The sequence below is a fragment of the Verruconis gallopava genome (assembly GCF_000836295.1).
Source record: "Verruconis gallopava strain CBS 43764 unplaced genomic scaffold supercont1.52, whole genome shotgun sequence".
Taxonomy (NCBI): domain Eukaryota; kingdom Fungi; phylum Ascomycota; class Dothideomycetes; order Venturiales; family Sympoventuriaceae; genus Verruconis; species Verruconis gallopava.
Genome location: NW_015622188.1, coordinates 42,096 through 57,930, shown reverse-complemented (window position 1 = coordinate 57,930; position 15,835 = coordinate 42,096). Strand labels below are relative to the sequence as shown.

General features: G+C 55.3%; 6 protein-coding genes across 7 annotated transcripts; 4 read left to right on the top strand and 2 right to left on the bottom strand.

The window, feature by feature from the left end:
* Positions 1–116: 116 nt before the first annotated feature.
* Positions 117–2,639, top strand: PV09_09032 (uncharacterized protein). Its single transcript, XM_016363021.1, has 2 exons — positions 117–855; positions 946–2,639. Exons 1-2 carry the CDS (start codon positions 310–312, stop codon positions 2,341–2,343), a joined length of 1,944 nt encoding a protein of 647 aa, XP_016209132.1. The 5' UTR covers positions 117–309; the 3' UTR covers positions 2,344–2,639.
* Positions 2,640–3,079: 440 nt separating this feature from the next.
* Positions 3,080–6,557, top strand: PV09_09031 (uncharacterized protein). The gene is made up of 4 exons (XM_016363020.1): positions 3,080–3,607; positions 3,667–4,268; positions 4,339–4,485; positions 4,540–6,557. Exons 1-4 carry the CDS (start codon positions 3,581–3,583, stop codon positions 6,137–6,139), a joined length of 2,376 nt encoding a protein of 791 aa, XP_016209131.1. The 5' UTR covers positions 3,080–3,580; the 3' UTR covers positions 6,140–6,557.
* Positions 6,558–7,184: 627 nt separating this feature from the next.
* Positions 7,185–9,079, bottom strand: PV09_09030. 2 transcript variants are annotated; one of them, XM_016363018.1, is made up of 2 exons: positions 8,432–9,079; positions 7,185–8,320 (listed from the first exon to the last, which is right to left on the bottom strand). In XM_016363018.1, exons 1-2 carry the CDS (start codon positions 8,575–8,577, stop codon positions 7,219–7,221), a joined length of 1,248 nt encoding a protein of 415 aa, XP_016209129.1. In that variant the 5' UTR covers positions 8,578–9,079; the 3' UTR covers positions 7,185–7,218. The 2 variants fall into 2 exon arrangements, with proteins under 2 accessions (XP_016209129.1, XP_016209130.1); XM_016363019.1 differs by having other exon boundaries at positions 7,185–8,442.
* Positions 9,080–9,369: 290 nt separating this feature from the next.
* PV09_09029 (uncharacterized protein) lies at positions 9,370–12,038 on the top strand. The gene is made up of 2 exons (XM_016363017.1): positions 9,370–10,331; positions 10,392–12,038. Exons 1-2 carry the CDS (start codon positions 9,807–9,809, stop codon positions 11,193–11,195), a joined length of 1,329 nt encoding a protein of 442 aa, XP_016209128.1. The 5' UTR covers positions 9,370–9,806; the 3' UTR covers positions 11,196–12,038.
* On the bottom strand, positions 11,830–13,128 carry PV09_09028 (uncharacterized protein; the record flags this gene model as incomplete). Its single annotated transcript, XM_016363016.1, has 2 exons — positions 11,830–12,222; positions 12,319–13,128. The coding sequence occupies 2 exons, from the start codon at positions 13,126–13,128 to the stop codon at positions 11,983–11,985; spliced, it is 1,050 nt and encodes a 349-aa protein (XP_016209127.1). The 3' UTR covers positions 11,830–11,982.
* A 1,025-nt stretch (positions 13,129–14,153) lies between these two features.
* On the top strand, positions 14,154–15,326 carry PV09_09027 (uncharacterized protein). The gene is made up of 3 exons (XM_016363015.1): positions 14,154–14,293; positions 14,354–15,075; positions 15,130–15,326. Exons 1-3 carry the CDS (start codon positions 14,218–14,220, stop codon positions 15,211–15,213), a joined length of 882 nt encoding a protein of 293 aa, XP_016209126.1. The 5' UTR covers positions 14,154–14,217; the 3' UTR covers positions 15,214–15,326.
* The last annotated feature ends 509 nt before the right edge of the window (positions 15,327–15,835 follow it).

Sequence of the window (15,835 nt, the reverse complement as noted above, 5' to 3'; positions counted from 1 at the left end):
CAGGTCTGCAGTCCTGTTGGGGAAAGCAGATCCGTTTTAAGATATCCATTCTCCGCAGCGCACGTCTATCCTCTGCGACCACCTCCGGCTTAGCTCCCTCGCGACACGCGGCTGGTTTCATCACCTTTACTCTAGCACGGCCTTTCGTGTACAACACGCAATTCCCGACACACGTACAAAGCCTTACAAATCTACGATCGCTGCTCAATCTATCACTACCTCGTCACACGCTTGTCATCACGGCATCCATGCGGTAGCATCTGCTGGCTTACGATCCTCCTAGCGAAACTGCGTCTCCGTTTACTCGCTATGGGACGCCTCACACTTCTCTCCTCACGCTGGCGGAGGAAATCCTCCAGCTTTCATAGCGTCCTGGCGCTCGCAGCGCTGCTGCTCTTCCTGCCGGGAGGATGCGCAAAGTCCGCCGCCGACTACTTTGTACACTCCCTCCCAGGTGCGCCGGACGACGAGCCACTCATCAAGATGCACGCCGGCCACGTCGAGGTCACACCCGAGCACCACGGAAACCTCTTCTTCTGGCACTTTGAGAACATGCATCTTGCCGACCGCCCACGTACCGTGATCTGGCTGAATGGCGGGCCCGGTTGCTCGTCTGAGGATGGGGCGCTGATGGAGGTCGGGCCGTACAGGGTGCGCAAGGGAGGCAAGCTGGAGAGGATCGACGGAGCGTGGAATGAGTTCGCGAACCTGTTGTTTGTGGACAACCCCGTGGGGACGGGCTTCAGTTACGTCGACACGGACTCGTACCTGCACGAGCTGCAGGAAATGGCGGATCAGTTCGTGGTTTTTCTGGAGAAGTGGTTCGAGATGTTTCCACATTTCCAGCACGATGATGTCGGTACCACTCCTTTCTTTTTATCTCCCCTTGTGGGGTTTTTTTTGTTTGGCGCGTCCGACCGGGAGCACTAATTCTTCGCTATACAGATCTACATTGCGGGCGAATCCTATGCCGGACAGCACATCCCATACGTGGCGAAGGCAATCTTGGAACGGAATAAGAAGAAAAAGAGCGGCGCGGACATGTGGAACTTGAAAGGATTGTTGATTGGCAATGGCTGGATATCAGGACCCGATCAGTATCCGTCGTATCTACAGTACGCCTACGAGCACGGCTTGATCAAGCCCGGCACCAAGCAATCCGTGGCTGTGGAACACCAGCAAGCCATATGCTTGCAAGACCTCTCCAACGGCGGTAAAGACAAGGTCGACACGCCTTCGTGCGAAAGCATTCTTCAAATAATACTGCAAGAGACAGAGACGGTCGAGAGCGGGACACGTAAATGTGTTAACATGTACGATATCCGGCTGAAGGACACGGCGCCAAGCTGTGGAATGTCTTGGCCGCCAGATCTGGCGGAAGTGACTCCTTACTTGAGACGGAGCGACGTCATTCAGGCCCTTCACGTCAATCCCGATAAGAAGACGGGTTGGGTGGAGTGCAACGGCGCCGTGGGTGGAGCCTTTACTGTGTCCAAATCGGTACCGTCCATCAAATTCTTACCAGACCTCCTTGCGGAACTGCCTATCATCTTGTTTTCCGGAGATCAGGACCTCATCTGCAATCACATGGGCACCGAAGAGCTGATCAACAAGCTCGAGTTCAACGGCGGCAAAGGATTCGAGTCGAACGGAGTCACGGCACCACGCCTGGATTGGGTCTTCGAGGGTGAACCCGCGGGCATTTACCAGTCGGCACGAAACTTGACGTACATCAAATTTTACAACTCTTCACACATGGTTCCTTTCGACTACCCACGTCGCACACGAGACATGCTCGACCGTTTCATGAACGTGGATATTGGGACCGTGGGCGGCAAGCCCGTCGATTCAATCATCGGCGGCGAGAAGAGCCCTCAGACGAGCGTGGGTGGCCATCCCAACAGCACGATCGCGGAAGAGGACCAAGCGCAAAGGCTCAAGGAGGCTACGTACAAGGCGTACTACAAGTCTGGCGAAGTCGCTTTCGTGGTGGTTCTCGTCGCCGCCATCGCGTGGGGCTTCTTCGTGTGGAGAGGACGAAGGCGAAGGGCAGGCTACCAGGGCGTCTTCGGGGGCGATCCAGAAGACAACGACGCGAGAGGCCGGTTGAATGGACGCGCCTCAACTTTCAAGAGCCCGGCGGGACGGTTTACAGATCGCCCGGCGGCGAGCAGAGATTTGGAGGCGGCAGATTTCGACGAGGCAGAGTTGGATGACCTTGTGCCCGAGGGGAGTTCGAAGTTGAACGGAAAGCATGATCTGGAGGACCGCTACAGCCTTGGAGGCGACAGCGATGACGACGCCGACATTGGGAAGGCCGGGGGCAATGTAAATCATAATTAAAGCGCTGTTTCTTGGTTTTGATGGTCTGTGTACTAGCATCATGAGGCGTACCGTTTTGGTTTGAACGAAACGACTGTCTGTTTCAAGGCTCCGCTCCCTTTGTCGATTCCCGCTTTTGCTCTCGTGGCTTTGCATGTGGCAGTTGCACTTTTTTTTTCTAATTCTAATTTTTTTTATTTTCAGGCGCAGATACGAACGAGACATAGTTGGCCGTCTGTTTGGCGAATTCATCAACAGCCGCGCCAGGTTCTAGCGTGTATATATATACTCAGTTAAATCGCCCGTCGAACTTCAATGACCAAATAGTACCAAGGGTATTCTGTACCTCGACCGACGCCGATGTAACTTCTTGACGATTGAATGGCGATTTTGACAATCGTAGTAGAGCGTACAAGGTTGTCAAAGATGACATACCATACTTAATATGTAGTCTTGTAACCTTTTGTAACTTAAGCTTGAATAATCCCCAGGAAATCCTTTCTCCTGCACAGGGAACATGAACACAACCGCCAAAGGCTCCAGTTGGGCCTCCACCGTGTATGAGGACGCATCGATGCACGTTCGTCTGCGGACGCTCCGTGCGAGAATGAAATCTCGTCACCGTCTTGGGCTGAGGAAAAGCATTTCTTGGGAGTCGTTGAAGCTCGCGCTATACCGTATTTGTTCTAGCAGCGTGTCCGCCCCAGAATTGCGGCCTCACAACTTTCAAAAGCTTTGAACCTCATTTTCCGACCACCACCTCAAAAGCCACCCGTCGTCCTCGTCGTCGCCGTTTGGACGCGGTCTTGACTCCTCCGGGTTGCGGCTTATCGCGTCATCCAGCCCATCGGCCTGGGCGTCGCATATTCTCCCCGACCAACTTTCCCCCAATCCTTCGTCGTCAGATTCGTAGCCACGTATTTTGCCGGAGAGGGCGCTTTTTCTCCCCCCATCCTCACGCTTCCTGTCTCACCCCACACCCAAAGGTCGTCCGCAAATGCCGCAATATGGTGAACTCATGGATGTACGCTCCAGCTTTGACCCTTGAGCTTACCTGAGACGTTCTTGGTTCTTTCCTCCTCTCTCTCTCTCTCTGTGCTCTGTTGCGCGGCTTCAAGTCACTCCGCACGCACACGTACACTCTCTCGGCTTCTGGACGGCGTACGGCTTCACCAATATTTTTTTCAACCAGATTCCACAGGCGTGTGGTGGGTGTCGTCGCTCGTTACCCTCTCCATACTAAACACATCACACAATTATGGCAACGAAGCCGACCTTTGCCAAGGTGCGTAGAAAAGGGCGCCGTATTGTGCGACTGAATCGCTATGCTAACGGCAATCGTAGATAGCCGCAAAGGCTATCGCGCCAGGTTCCAAATCCATCACGCCCCAAATCCAGATCGTCGCCAAGCCAGCGACTGGCGAGCAGAGTCCGGTCGAGGTCAAAACGCCGACCGACGATGCGAGTACTCACGTTTCCTCGTCCGAAAGTTCTGTAAAGATGCCCAGCTTCGACAAGCAGAGCATAGCCTCGGGCACTACTTTCGCAATGGACGAAAAGGAGTCTCTTAGACCAGATGACAGCGCAAGCATACGTGCCATTGAAGAAGAAGACGGCCCGAGCACTGGGCCCTCTGGCTCAAGAGTCGGCTCCGACACGGATGCGCGTGCCTTCAGTGATCAGCTTCATCGCATTCAACAGATTGGTACTGGCCATCCGCGGGCTCAACCTGGCCAGAGGCCCAACATTCAGTTTGGCCAGATCCCGCTCAATCCACTACCAGAGACTCCAAATGCGGAGATCACCGAGCAGGCAAACCCCGTTTCGGTGGCGTCGGACATGCCACCCGTGGATGAGAAGCTTCTCGAGGCGTTGAGCTCGCCGAGAGACCGTGTGTTCATCCTCAAGATTGAGCAGGACATCTTGGATTTTATGAAGAACGAAAAGTTTGTTTCCCGCCTTTCTACTTTCTGGAATTGTTTCACTTTGCAGGATCCGCGCTAACATGCTACGTAGGGAGTTGCATCTTACCCTTCCCGATTGTAATTCCTTCTACCGCATGCTCTCACACCGCCTCGCCGACTATTACGGACTTGATCACACCCATCACCCGCGTGATTCGGGCACAGCCGTTTTGATTTCAAAGACGCCGCATTCGAGAGTGTAAGTCAGCCGTCTAAGATCCAGGTTCTAGAAATTTTACTGATCGATGGGTAGTCCTCCACCTCTCGCAGGATTGCCGGTGCCAGGTACCCAGTGCAATTCTCCACCACCACCAATTGCAACACGTAAGATCATGAGGCGAGGTGAAGACAGCAAAGGCACATCTGGTCCTAGCACAACTGCGAATTCTGAAGGTCCGTCCAAAGCCGCGAGCGAGACCGGAGATGGAGCGAGTGAGCTGGGTCGCGTCAAGGACAAGAGCAACATGACGAGGGAGGAACGCGAACGTTTGTACGCGGAAGCACGACTGCGCATCTTGGGCGCCGCAGAGCCGGAACCCGAAGATCCCAAGAAGACAAGCAATGACAATGACATGTCGCGGTCCAGCTCTGCCTCAGGCAAGAAGAAAACCAAGAAGCGAAAGGATGACGATGACTTTGAGCCTCGGTCACAGTTCCCTGGTTACTACACGCCCACTTACGGGAGCAATGGTTATGGTGACGGAACGTTCTACTTTCCCCAGTATGGTCCTGTTATGAGTGGACCGCAGCAATATCCACAGGCTCAAACAGCCTCTCCAGCGCCTGCGCCGTATTCGAATGGCTACCAACAGGTCGATCCTTCTAACCAAATGCAGTATATGGGTCCTCAGCAATACAATGGTCAGTCACACAACAACATGAATAACCAGAGCTATCATCAGCCTCAGACTGCGCCGTACGATCTGCCAGCACAGTTCCAGGCAATGTCGTTTGGAAATAACAGCCATCCAGGCGTGCCTCAAAAACCGGGCGGCTCGCAGAATTTTGCAAACATGGGTGGTGTTCAACCGCCTCAGCAAGGATGGGCTGCACAATACGATAGTCCACATTACGTGTATGGCCCGCAGGCGTACCCTCAACATCCCAACCAGTCCATGTCATCTCCTGCGCAGACACCTGCGACAATTCCGTATCCTTACGGCCAGCTGCCCAATCCCGCCCTCCAGAACGGCAAGGTTCAGCACCCATTACCAGGAAGCTTCAACAGACAGCAGTTCAATCCACAGACACAAGCGTTTGTTCCGGGTGTTGCACGAGGTGGCCCCATGCCTATGATGAATCAAAATGGTAATCCTTACTTTACGCCCTTCCCTATGAACCCGGCAGGCATGCAGACGCATCGGCCAAACAGTGGCCCACCACAAGCCCTGCAACACCGCTCTCCTGCCAAAGGCAACACCGGCGCCTTCCCACAACAAAATGGAACCCAGCACGCGCAAGCGTATATCGCGAACACCCCAACGATGTCATTCCAGCCCCTGGCGCATAACAGTCAGCAAAACCATCCAGATCTACCTACGTCAGCTCCTCATCAGCCATACGGAGGCGGTCAGCGTTCGAGTGCTCCTCCGACAGGCCCAGGCGACGGTGTTCATCGCAACCTAGCACACCCATTACCCCAGCCCCCCAACCCAGAGTCATCCATCGCCAAATGGGGCACGCCAGCGCATTTACCTGCGAAACCACCAACGCCAACGAACCCGCATCCGACCAAGTTTATGGATTTGAACAAGAACATAGCGAGGAGCATGGTGCCTGGTCTTCCGAGAGCGTTCGTCGCCGGCCCTAATCCCGGGTCTGCACCACAGCAAAACGGCGCGGGGCCCAGCTGATATAAATGGGTCTCAGCGAGAAAAAAACTTCACAGGAGTGCTTGGATGTGTGAGTCAGTGGTGGATATTGAAATCTGCTGTAGAAGGCATGGAATTGCTGGGCACTCTTGCGTCGTTTTATCGAAGGAGAGAAGAGGAACAGGAGGGGAAGAAGTCAAAAAAAAATTTGTTCTATTTGAATCTCAGCACATAGAGCACAGCGAGCATCAACTAACATCATTGACTGGATTATATGAGTATTAATCGGAAAAAGCATAGCGATTGGGTGTGCGTATGTATGTGCGTGGGCGGTCAAAGTATGATTTCGCTCTCTCAATCTTCTGCTCAGTCGGTAAGTTCACAACTTTGTGAACGGCCATGGGAAGGGGCGTTTTTGTAGGTGGTCTTTAATAGAATCATGCGATCGTTTCATACTCTGCTGCGCTCGTTATCTGTACTTTTCTCCCCGCCTCTCGACGGGCATGTTCGCTGGCCCCTACCAATCGTGTCCTTTAGAGCTTGAGGGAGTGGCTTGGTGATCTTTTCGATAACACGTTACATTCGCGGATAGCCGAAAGATCAGGACATTGGCATCTGCACCCGTTCATTGACAGTCTGAAAACCCCAACAAGGACCACCTGTCTAGGTCTAGGTCTGATGGTGATGATGATTACGATAGTGATGATTCTCCGATGGTTGAGATAAATTTTGGCCTGTATGCTCTGTTCCGAAGTCTGTCCGTTCTGACACGGCTGACTTTGTCCGTTTTGAGGAGGGACAAAAAAAAAGGCACGTCCGAACCCGATTGATTTTTTGTTTGAAAAAAAAAAAGAAAAAAAAAGGGAGACCGAGAGTTTCTGATTCCTCTTTTGTTACAGATTCTTTTTGGACGCCCCCGGGCGCAGTGAGCAATGCTAACTTTTTAGGCCCTTTCTTTTTCGAGAGTGGTTCATTACTTTTCCGCGGGCCTTTTTCCAGCCCCCGACTAACAAGGAGAAGTGAGAGGAAGAAAGAGAGGAAGGAGAAGGAGAGAGGGAGAGAGAAAGAGAGAAAGAGGGAGGAGGAGGAGGAGGAGGAGGAGGAGGAGGAGGAGGAGGAGATCACGTTAGCACTGCTTGCCTTGCCATGGCCAGGGCACCGTCGAACGTTTTGTTCCCGCCGATGAAGCCGCTTGCGTGGACAAACACGCAGCCGTCGATGCCAGACACCTTGCTCAGCTCGTCGTCACGCAAGCCCTTCCAGGCGTTGGGCAAGTCTTTCCTGTTGTCGAACCCGCCGCCCTCCACGCTGACGGCGCGAATCCGCCACTTTGCGTCTTCTTCCCCGCCCTCCGGGAACAGCACGTACAGCACGGCCGCGTCCTTGCCCTTGCCCTCCTCGCGCTCCAGATTGTACAGGTGGTCCGCCCAGGGCAGGCCCTCCTTTCTGTGGGGCAGCACCATGATGCGGCCTTGCTCGTCCCACTTGGTGCGCTCCGCAAAGGCCTGCTTGACGACGGCGCGGGCGGGCAGCCAGGAGCGGAACTTGTCGTCCAGCTCCATGACGAACTGCTGGCCCACGAAAGCGGACGCCTGCTGAAATCGCGCGTCCTCCTTGCGCTGGATCTCCTCCTTGGAGTCGCCTTCGGCGGGCTGCTCGAACGCGTGGTTGTACCTGTTGACGACGGCGGCGAGGGAGAAGCCGCGGTCCTCGAAGCGCTTGGGGATGCCCGCCTTGGCCAGCAGCCCTGTGTCGTAGGCGGAGATACCGTTGTCGTTTGCGTCGAACGCCTCGATCAGGTCGTCGTAGATTTTGGTGTACAGCAGCGACGCGTCCTCGGACGAAGGGTCGAGCTTCGTGTGCTGTGCGATAATGTCCTTGCCGAAGTGCTTGTAGACCAGCCCCGCGGAGCTCAGCTTGGTTGCGTGCTCGGGGGAGAAGACCTCCTCGAAGCCGCGCTGGTGGTGATCGTACCTGCGCGCGGCGTGGTCGTACTCGCCGCCGACGTCGACCACGGTGTGGCACTGGGCCAGGACGGCTGGGTCGCGCGTGCGCACAAGAGGTGACGCAGCGTACTGGGGTAGGAGGCGGAGCATGAAGACGGCCAACGCCTCGTCGGCGTGGAAGTGGCCATTGTGAGTGCCTATGAGGGGGGATTCAGAGTCTGTCTTTGGCCGCTTGGGGAGAGGCTCGACGCCGGTTGTCGAAGAGAGCATGGTGGACCTGCACGCGGGCGATATACCGTTAGCGAAGCTTGCTTCAAGGAAACGAGATACAGGTATTGGTAGCATTGAAAATTTTTCAAACTAGAGAAACGAAGGACAAAGCTCTTACATGTGGCAATTGCGTACGCTGAGAAGACTGTGTTGGCGTTGCGCGAACGCGACTCGGGCTTGCGATGCAGTGAGTAGGAATGGTGGGCAAGCCGCTATCGATAACGAGATCCGGAAGGGCTGTCGAAGGGCTTGCGGGCGCAGCATTCACATCAAAACATGCAACGGATGATTTACTGTAGAAGGGCCACCGGTTTAGCCGTGGCTGGTCAGAAGAAGGTCTTGACGCGCTCCGGACACGGGCGTTGGCAGGGCTGGTCAAGCATGTCATGCAGGCCATGTCGTCGTTCAGGCGGCGCATGATTGCCCGCTGGCCCGCGAAGAGATTGATTGGCCTGCGCAAGACGACGAAGCTGGGCCAATGTGGCCAAGAGATCTTGAAAGGCGGTTGCTGAGATCGCGGCGCGCAGGCCCGTGGAAATAATGGAGCATCTTCACGGCACAACCATCTCCTCTTACGGCCGCGTCCAACCAGCTGGGCAGAACCCGTTGGCTGCGCCGAGTCTGATAGACCAACTGTTGGAGCTCAGAGCGAGGGCGGGCTGGCCGGTGTGAGCGGCCGTGAGCAGCGTTTTTCAGACGCAGACCATCCGTGCCAAAGGCCTTTATTGCAGAGCCGGCGACGGTTTCCCTGCGCGCTCGGCTTCACACCGCCGGTGCTGCCTGCGCTTGTGCCGTGCCCGTGCCGAGCATGTGCCTGTACGGGTCGTGATGTTGATGCCGATGGTGGAGCTGGAGCTGGAGCTGGAGCTGGAGCTGGAGCTGGTGTTTGCCGCTGGCCAGAGCGACGGCCGGCTGGCTGGCGGCCTGCTCGCCCGCGCTAGCTTGAAGACTCTTCCTCTGTGCAGTTAGCGCTCGCTCTCCGGGCCGTGCTACTTGTGGACGACTGAGCCTGCGGGTCAGGTTTTTGATTTGTTGCTCAAAGGTGCCTGCTTTGCACGTGAAGGCCGCAGCAGCGTGCGCAGAGTCAAGAGCGTCCGTTCCAGCCAGCGACACCAGGGAAGCAGAGAAAGCACCTTCACCGACTCCATCCCACCGCCCGCGCGACAGCGATCCCAATCTTTCTTCGCTGCCGGTGCAACATCGACATCTTCTTCGCGCTCGAGCGCGTGCTCACGCGCCCTCTCCGTCTTTCTCGTCTCCAGCCTCTTCACCTTGTCATTTCTTCCGCGTCCTTCACGTGCTTGCCTTCCCTTTTTCTCCCGCGACTATCTCGAAGCCTTGCCCCGACTCACCTCGACGCAGAGTGCCTGCTCGCTCTGCTCCGCTCCGCGTCACCGAGCCCAAGGCCATAGGGGAATTCGAACGAACCGGGGAAGAAAAAAAGAAGAGAAAGACCAAAAGAGCCAAAGCAAAAGGCTACTATCTGTCGTGCCATGTGGCTCTTGAGAGCCGCGTCGTCTCTTGCTTTCCTCTTTCTGATCGTCTTCACCATCCCTCTAACCTTCGACGTCGGCGGAAAGGACTGCGGCCTCGCGTTCTCCCTAGCCCTCTCGTGCTACTACTTCCTGTTCTCGGTCCTGCGTCTCGTCACTCCGGACCATGGCTCGCGCTTCCGTCTCGCCCTCGTCCAGCTCGTGAGGTACACGCAGTGGTTGGCCATCCTGGCCTTGATGATATGGAGCATGAACAAGTTTGCCGTCGACTCCAACAACGCCGCCAAGAGCTGGGTCGAGCGCACCTTCAAGCCCCAACTGAGCCAGGACAGCTCCTTGAAGCTCTGGCTGCTGGGCAGGGGCGGCGTGGTCGAGAGCGTCGCCCTGCACGGCTGGGAGAAGCTGCTGTTGTGGTCCGCACCGCTCTTCCAGTTTCTCGAGGGCTTTTGCAGCCTCCTCGTCATCCAGGCGTGCGGACAAATCACACGCTGGCTTGTCAACCGGGAGGGAGGTGACAGTTGGATGGTACGTTCCGATCCCGTGCTCTCGTCTACCTTTTCCGACCTGCTAACTGACACGCTGCAGATTGGACTGCTGGGCTTGTCCTCTGCCATCCTATCGTCCTCGCTCTACTTCCTCTGGCGTATCACTACCTTCCCGGAACTCAACACTACCGACGCCCTCCTCATCGGTGCGACAATCACCTGCGTTGTTATTCTCGGTTCTTGGGGCATCTTCAACGGCAGGGGCAATCCTGTCGAGAGCTCTCTTCTTTTTGCCTACATAACCTTGTGCATCTACCAGATCTTCACCGACTACCAACCGTCCAATCCGAAGACTGAGGCCACCCCGCCTGTTCAGCCAGAGTATCCGCCTCTGCCGCCCGTCATCATGGCGACGTACTCAACCCTGCTGCACTACCTCTCGAGCCTGCCGACCGCGATACATGCCTCGTTCAACTTTGTTTTTGCAGTCGTGATGACCATCACTCCTTCCGTCATCATCTCTTTGGCCTACCGCGTCTTCGTCATGTACGCCGCCGCCCGGATCATCCCTGCCATTCGAGAGTCCGGTGCAAGAGCTCTTTCCGAGGAGCCTAGCCTTGATGACGATGACGATGCGGGCCGTTTCCTGGGATTTCTGTCCTGGTTTAGCCCCAGCATACTGATTGCTGTCTACACCAGTCTCCTGATGCAGCACTTCACAACGGTGAATGGCAACGGGAACATGGGTGCACAGGGCGAGTGGTGGTTCATGGGCGTCGGAGGTGGAGATGCGGGAGGCAATCTGTACAGGTGGCTGAACGTCGTGTTTGTGCAGTTGATCTACGCTGTGGAGCTGTACATGAGCAGGGACGAGGTGATTGTGCCACACTGGAAGGTCGATTGAGCGGGCGGAGTGTGGTCCAGGATTGGGACGACTTTCTTTTACAAGGCTCTGCACAAGTATAAAGGAAAGGGAATCTAAGGAAAGAGAAGCTCTGCGATCGCACGTGCACTTACGCACAAGTGCCCTTTATACAGAGCGTAGCGGGCCGCAAAAGAGCTTGGGCCGCGAGACATGGGGAACGATGAGTACTCGTGGTGCAGCGGACAAAGTCTAATATGGATGTGTACCCGCTCCCTCCCTACGCTCGCGCCTGGCCTGACTTATGTCTGGTCTATACCCCTCTGCATTCCACTTCGCTCGATCCGAGCCTGAAGAAACCAATTGCTTTCCCAGCATGTTCGCCGGGAAGGCATCTGCAAAGAAACATGCACATCCCCAAACCCCTCCCCATACCTCCATTTACATCACACTAAGTGAAAGAAGAGTACGAGATGAAGAGCGAGATGGAAGAGGGAAGGTAGAATTGACTATTGCTTGCCAAGAATGGCCCCTCTTATCAGGTTGGCTTGTACTTCTAAGTACCTCAGACAACAAATTCGCGGCTCAGGCTTCGTATATTCGGCTTGTTGGTGTTCTGAAACGTTCCAACACACATTTTTTTTTTCTTCTTCTTCTGCGACTGGGGCGTATGCCCTGGCTCTTTTGGACCCAACCTTTAGATCTCTTATCTGCTGCGAGTTCTGCCAAGATCTTACCATATTCATTCCACTTGACAACTCAATATATATGTTGGTCATATCTAGTACATTATGAAGACGTCATGAATAAGGAAAGCTATCTTCGCTGCTCAATCTATATTCTTCATGGTAACATTCCAGTCCTGGCTGACTAGACTTCCGGCCGATCCGGGATCAACGAATTTTTGCTTCGCTATCTGATCTTCTCTAAACCACCAGTCCAAGAAAGCGACTGCAGCCTGAGCGTCCTTTCCACCGTTCGTTCCCCAGTATGTGCCCGTGTGTCCCGTGTCCAGGCTGGCCCAAACCGCGGGAAGACCTTCCGGAAGCAGCGCGTAATCGGCCAGCGACTGCGCGAAGCAAGCTTGTCAATTTTCGGGGCAGCAGACGCGATCGGAAGAGAGAGAAGGGGGGAGGGGGGCGCAGGGCGCAGGAGCTTGACTTACAACCGCATAGCCTAGGTCGATGGGCCCGCCGCAGAAGTAGCCGACGGGCGCAGTGAGCGCCTTGAGCAAGTATCGCCGCGAGGGGATGAAGACGCCGGAGTTGAAAAGCATCGTCAAGACGACACGAGTATCGTGATAACTGGACGAGTACGCTTCCTGTCCGCCGCAGCTCTGCCCCGCCGAGGCGATGTGCTTGGTGTCGATGTTGCCGTACCTGCCAGCCTTCCCTGCCGTCACCCAGTCGATTGCTTGGGTCTGCTGGCTGGGATGCGAGGCTATGCCCTCGGAGGACAGGAAGTCTTCGAAGTTCATCTCGATGGCTGCGAGCGGAGGCCCGTTCGCGATGACGAGGTACCCGTGGCTGGCTATCTCCTGTAAGAACGGGTGGTACGAGTTGCCCACGTTTATGCAGAACCCGTTGCCCCAAACCACGACGGGCATTGCCTTGCCATCTTTCGGCGGCGCTGCCGGCGCGTAGATGGTGTGCGCCGGCAGATCTGGCTCTGTGAACCAGCGCGCCGGATAAGGCCCCGTGCCTCCGGGCGAGGCGTCGGAGAAGAGCACCTGGCCAACGCTGGGGATGACTTGGCTCAGCGGCGGGGACTGAGAGCCTAAGCTGAGAGTGCCAGAGATCTTGTCCGGCGAGATGAAGCCGCTCAGAAAGATGTCTGGGCCGACGCCGAAGATGCCGCCGTTGTCACCGTTGTCACCGGTAGCCGGAAAGTTGCCGTATTGAGCGCCCACGAGGTCGAGGCGAAACAGAGCGGGCACACTGAGAGCCAGAAAGCCGAATGGTTTGGGGCCTTTCATCGTTGCAGGAGTGGCACCCTGAATGGAGCAATCGGCTCCAGCAACGTAACGACGCTAGCACCGGGTAGACGAGTCGACTTCATTTTGAAAATAAAAAAAAAAGTACTTCTTTCAACGAGTACTTATCCTGCCCGTGGTAAGGGGGAAAAACAAAACGGCCCCGGCGGTCAGTTGCACTGGCTCACCCGCTTCGTGCGTGGAATCTAGCAAAAGCAGACGGATACGTCCGATTATCAATCGGCTATCGGCCTAGAACACATAACACACGCTGCGCGCGCATATTTTCTCGGCGATTCGAAGCTTGTCCAGTGTCACGATGTTGGGAGGGTTGGTAATGGCACATAACCATCTGCGCAAGCGAACGATCTGCAGCATGGTCGCGAAGGGGCTAACGAGAGGGCCTGAAACGTCAAAGCGAGATCTTCTTGGAGGAATAGTTGCTTTGGCGAGGAACAACCAGCAGTCTTTGTTATCTTGCTTATTTGTTATTAGGCTTTTGCAAGCGAACATGAGCGCAATCGTGAATCCCGAAATGATGGATCGACGAGGTGTGTTGGCCGGGGCCGGCTGCTAATATGCGTATATATACACAAACGTGCGGATGCTGGTAACGGCTGACGTACCTTTGCTCAGCGACATGTGAAATGGTTGATAAGCGTTCAGATTTCTGGACTGTGCTACTTCGGCGCAGGCGTGAAGCTCTGGGCTCGTGGAGAAGCCACCGCGGTCCAGCCATGGCTGTTGACTCTTGGTTTTTCTTTTTTGTCATTCGTCGTCCAGCCTCGCTCACTTCGGTGGATGCTGTGAAGCGGAACCTACAAACACAGTATCACTTCCTTGGTTGAACAGAATGGGCCTCGAAATTTCCGGACGGACTAGTGACAATGGCGCAGAGCTACATGCTATGACCTACAGGTTGTGAGAACTCTTCTTGACGTCACGCGATGGTAATGCTAGGGAACAGGACGTAGAAAATAAAAAAAAAGGGAATATGCGTAAGGCGATTCTTCTCTCCAGATCGCGTCGGTCGATTCCCAAAGTAATTGCAATCGCATAGCTGGGAGCACACGTACATCCGAAGACAAAATCATGGCCTCTACACGGAATCTCACGGCCGAGAAGCTGTTCAATGTGAAGGGGTTTGTTTGTCTTGTTACTGGTGGAGGTGAGGTTCCTCTTGTTCCGACCGTGGAGAACAGTCCTGACTGACCTTGGCCTCCTGCAGGGTCCGGCATCGGCTTGATGGCAGCCCAGGCACTTGCAGCAAATGGAGCTCGAGTCTACATTACGGGACGACGAGAGGAGGCATTGAAGAAGGCCGTCGAGTCGCACCATCCGAACGACTTTGGAGGCGAAATCATAGCTTGTCGGACGTGTGATGTGACTAAAAAGGAAGAGCTAGAGCTTCTGTCTGAGGAGTTGGAGCGCAAGGAGAGGCGGCTGAATCTCCTCGTAGCTGCTGCTGGAATTTCCGGACCGAAAGCACCGCCCGAAGAGCGCGATGCCAAGGACCTGAGGAACAAGCTGTGGGAGAAAGAGACGTTTGAAGGATGGGATGAGACGTGGAGGACGGACGTGGCTGCGGTATACTTTACCACCGTGGCTTTCCTGCCACTGTTGCAAGCCGGCGCGGAGACCCACGGCCACTTGTCTGCCTCGGTCATCGTGATCAGCTCGATGAGCGGAATCATGCGGGACTCGCAAGGCCATTTCGCATACAATGCGGCCAAGGGGGGGACGGTGCACCTGACGAAGCTGATGTCGGCCGAGTTCCTAAAGGTGGGCGTACGCGTGAACAGCATCGCGCCGGGCTACTTTCCCAGCGAGATGACGGCCAAAGAAAGCGGCGACGACCAGAAGAGCCATCTGCCGGACGAGAAGGTCCAGGAGAAGGGCCACGTCCCGCACCAGCGGGCCGGGAGCGACGAGGAGATGGCGCAGGCCGTGGTAAGTGTTTCCCGGAGTCGCCCCAGACGGGCGTCCGCGCTGACGTCTCAACAGCTGTTCCTGACGAGGAACACCTACGTGAACGGGGAGATCTTGGCGATCGACGGAGGCGTGCTGAACGTGGTCGCAGGCCGATGACGTGCTGCTTTCATCTGCGTTCGTGTTCTGATGCTCGTGCGAATCGTGGCGAGGGTTTCGAGGTGATCCTTTTGGGTCGGGACCATCATCATCTTTTTTTTTTTTTTTTTATTAACCCCTGTTGTATTGGATAGAGCAACGTCCAAAAATGACGGCGGTTCGTAATCGCTGGAATTCAGGAATTCCGCTTCCACCACGTCTTCCTTTTCCTCGCAATTGTCAGCTGGTCCAGAGGAAACTGGTGCATCCAATGAATGCGGTGCTAAAGCACAGTGTTCGAAACCTGTGTCTACTTGTTTGAGGGCGATGTAGGATTAGCTGTTTGATACAAACGAAGTTGACCGTCTGCGTCAGTGCCGTTCAGTAATTACCTTCTCCTGCATCACCGCAGGCCAAATCTTCGCATGCTTGTGTTCGCGGTGCCCGCCGCCGTGTGTTTCCCCAAGGTCTTGATATGATACCGATCATTCTGACGCCCAACCTCTGCAACAGTCACGCCATCCGTTGGATTCAAGGCAATCCTCGTGGGAACCTGTCTGTTGGGAGAAGGCTTGTTGGCCTTGTTATTTACCGTCAGCCTTGAGCTGAAAAGGCTGAGCCAATCAGATCTTTGAGCAGGCCA

Bases quoted from the DNA above. Each gene is read 5' to 3' on its own strand.
- PV09_09032 (XM_016363021.1), top strand. From the start codon at position 310: ATGGGACGCCTCACACTTCTCTCCTCACGCTGGCGGAGGAAATCCTCC. The intron at 856-945 runs GTCGGTACCACT...TTCGCTATACAG, and splicing joins CACATTTCCAGCACGATGAT to ATCTACATTGCGGGCGAATC.
- PV09_09030 (XM_016363018.1), bottom strand. From the start codon at position 8,577: ATGCTGCGCCCGCAAGCCCTTCGACAGCCCTTCCGGATCTCGTTATCG. The intron at 8,321-8,431 runs GTAAGAGCTTTG...GCCCGCGTGCAG, and splicing joins AGCGTACGCAATTGCCACAT to GTCCACCATGCTCTCTTCGA.
- PV09_09029 (XM_016363017.1), top strand. From the start codon at position 9,807: ATGTGGCTCTTGAGAGCCGCGTCGTCTCTTGCTTTCCTCTTTCTGATC. The intron at 10,332-10,391 runs GTACGTTCCGAT...GACACGCTGCAG, and splicing joins AGGGAGGTGACAGTTGGATG to ATTGGACTGCTGGGCTTGTC.
- PV09_09027 (XM_016363015.1), top strand. From the start codon at position 14,218: ATGGCCTCTACACGGAATCTCACGGCCGAGAAGCTGTTCAATGTGAAG. The intron at 14,294-14,353 runs GTGAGGTTCCTC...GGCCTCCTGCAG, and splicing joins TTGTCTTGTTACTGGTGGAG to GGTCCGGCATCGGCTTGATG. The intron at 15,076-15,129 runs GTAAGTGTTTCC...ACGTCTCAACAG, and splicing joins AGGAGATGGCGCAGGCCGTG to CTGTTCCTGACGAGGAACAC.
- PV09_09031 (XM_016363020.1), top strand. From the start codon at position 3,581: ATGGCAACGAAGCCGACCTTTGCCAAG. The intron at 3,608-3,666 runs GTGCGTAGAAAA...CGGCAATCGTAG, and splicing joins CGAAGCCGACCTTTGCCAAG to ATAGCCGCAAAGGCTATCGC. The intron at 4,486-4,539 runs GTAAGTCAGCCG...ATCGATGGGTAG, and splicing joins AAGACGCCGCATTCGAGAGT to TCCTCCACCTCTCGCAGGAT.